This window comes from Photinus pyralis, unplaced genomic scaffold (assembly GCF_008802855.1).
Source record: "Photinus pyralis isolate 1611_PpyrPB1 unplaced genomic scaffold, Ppyr1.3 Ppyr1.4_LG2, whole genome shotgun sequence".
Lineage (NCBI taxonomy): Eukaryota > Metazoa > Arthropoda > Insecta > Coleoptera > Lampyridae > Photinus > Photinus pyralis.
Window position 1 is genome coordinate 51939145 of NW_022170403.1, and position 2843 is coordinate 51941987.

Consider the following 2843-nt stretch of genomic DNA (forward strand, 5'->3'; position numbering starts at 1 on the left):
ATAAAGGTTTGAGCTAGCCAGGTTTGTTTAGGTGTTTTGTGTACGGTCTTTTTGGCCTACGGACCGGTGCACACAGCAATATGTACTCGTATTATAAAAATTGCGAAATTTGATAGTGAGTACCTACCTAGACTTACGACACAGGAAGATAAATCATAACCACAATATCCGTAGTTCCTCGCCTACTTCTAAGGATATTTCTACATTTTAGCTTGAGACTTACAATAAACGTTTAATAAAAATGCACCGGGTTGAACTGGTCGGTTTGCTTGTAGCTAGCCTCCTAATCGGTTCTCATTCGCATCGGTTCTCTAAAGGACAATCTAGTATCGCCTATACGATTGTAAAAACCTTTGACGAAATTAGTAATCAAAATGATAAACTAAAAACGATAATTAAATCGTTTTTTGGCGATCAGTCGACGTCAACTAAGGCGCCTGAGCCAGCGGAGGGAGAGTGCTTGTGTACACCTTTTTATTTATGTAATAATGGCGAAGTGAACAGAGATGGGAGTAAACTTTTTGAACCTAGGTATGTAATTAAGATTTGTAGTTCGTCGTTGGTGACGATAATCCCTAATATCGTAAGTGGTTAAATCAATAAAGGTTTGAGGGACTTTTATTTAAATATAGGTAGTAGCGTTGACGGATTCGTTCCAAAATACTTATTTCCTAGAAGCAAGAGATTCTTCCATTCGGAAACTAGCGGGAAACACTCGAATTCCTCATTATTCACTATCCCCTAATTTTAACAAGTATACATTCTAGTAGTACTTAGATGATGTGTATGATTGTATTTGAACTTTTATTTTTCAGATTACTTCAAGAGTCTGTAAATCCCTGCAAAACCGTGGGAGATATCTGTTGCCAGTCACTTACTCGTAGTCCTCCTCTAAGAGAGAAAGACGACCGAATATCTGATAACTATTCTTGCGGATATGGAAGTGAAATACCAGGAGATTATTACATTTCTGATCCTACCACGGCAAAGTTTGGTGAATATCCATGGACCGCTTTAGTCTTGAATTTAAAAAATCAGTATCAGTGTGTCGGTTCCCTAATACATCCCGAAGTTGTTCTTACTACGGCGCACTGTATCAACGATTCTGAAAACTATATTGCAAGAGTAGGACAATGGAATACTACAGGAAACATTGAACCCTTAGCCCACCAAAATATGAGCGTAAAATCAATTGTCAAGCACCCCAAGTTTGTTTTTGATAATTTAATCCACAACGCAGCCTTACTGTTTTTGGAAAATCCTTTTAAGTTAGACAGGAATGTGAATACAGCTTGCTTAGCAGATTCGTCTACGGTGCCGTATACTCAGTTGAGGAAATCGAAATGTGCAGCTACAGGATGGGGAAGTGATGTCCCGAAAGGTATTTACAGGAGGGCAATGAAGAAAATCGAATTTTCGCTGATTTCAAACCCCCTTTGTCAAAATGAATTTAGGAAAACTCGTTTAGGAAAATGGTTTCAGCTACATCAAACCTTCCTTTGTGCTTTTGGGAAAAATGGAAGGGACTTGTGTTACGGTGATGGAGGTGGTCCACTAGTTTGTGAAATCTCACGACAACCGCTAAGATATCTGCAAGTTGGCATTACATCTTGGGGGCTTGGCTGTGCCAACAATCTACCGTCGGTATTTACTAAGGTTACGTCGATTAAGCATTGGATTGATCAAGAGATGAGTGCACGTAATTTGGACACCAGTTACTATACGCCTATGTAACACAATGTAATTTGACCTCATTGTATAACTTTAGCTATTGAATACTGTAACAAGTTTAACGTGACGTTTAAGTGCGTTCCACTGCACGCTTTTTTACCAAAAGGGTTAAACCTAAATTTATTTAATAGGAATAACTTGTACCTAATCTTTAGCACGGCATCCGTGCACTTTTAACACGGGATCTGCATCGGAAGTGAACACTTTTGGTGTGGAAAAACTATGTCACAGTTCTGATGCTGTTTAGTTTCAGTAGTTTGTTCGTCTGAAAATAAAGAATACCTTTCAGCTATCTTCTACGGACTGCAATTTTATTGTATTCGGAGCTAAGTCCCTATCATGATTTCAGTGAGGAGTCCCTCCATGATGCTTTGAAATTTATATCTTGAGCACAGCTGACCAATCTGTAATCATACAAGGCCCACCCCGTACCTGCCAGGCTTCCAATCTTAATTTATGCGCCCGAGGAAAGGGCTTTTGAGTGTGGGCGTCTATGAGGTAAAGATGAAGGTCTATCGGCCTAACTGGAAGACTCGGCGCTCTTGCTTTTACATCCGCCAACCAAAATACATTCTCCCATTTTGGGACAATTAGGATAAAAATTCCTTCTGCTGCACTGAGATGATTCAAAAGCAAAACTCTGGGGAATTGGCTGGGCGGAGGAAACGCCCATCCTAACCTCTGAATTGTTGGAAAGAGATGTTTTCCATCAATCAGGATCATTCTATCAGCACCTTTTTCGAAGTTGGGAATGTTATGCTTGGTTCTTCTTCGGGAAGCGACAATCTTGCTCGGAGCAAATTTCTTGTGTTCAGTCTTCCTAGGGGATCACAAAAGACGCGAAAGACAACTTTCCCAGCATTCTTTTGCCTAATCTCCAACTCCACTGGTGAAAGGTTAAGATTATTTGTAAATCTTGCTTTATTGATTGTCTTTTCTTTAAGGGCAAAGAAATTTTGTCCTCATCCGTGTCGCATTCGATCCCTAGGTACTCCAGACATGACTGAGTCTCTACTATTGACTTTTCTTTGTTCAATTGTCCTCCTAGATGCCGTAGAAGTGTTATTACTTCTTTTGTTTAAAAGCATAGAATATCATTCTGCATCCTGGTA

General features: G+C 39.7%; 1 protein-coding gene across 1 annotated transcript; it reads left to right on the forward strand.

Annotated features, from left to right (window-relative positions):
- Positions 1 to 225: 225 nt before the first annotated feature.
- Positions 226 to 2030, forward strand: LOC116164123 (phenoloxidase-activating factor 2-like). The gene is made up of 2 exons (XM_031478251.1): positions 226 to 531; positions 816 to 2030. Exons 1-2 carry the CDS (start codon positions 242 to 244, stop codon positions 1732 to 1734), a joined length of 1209 nt encoding a protein of 402 aa, XP_031334111.1. The 5' UTR covers positions 226 to 241; the 3' UTR covers positions 1735 to 2030.
- Positions 2031 to 2843: the final 813 nt, after the last annotated feature.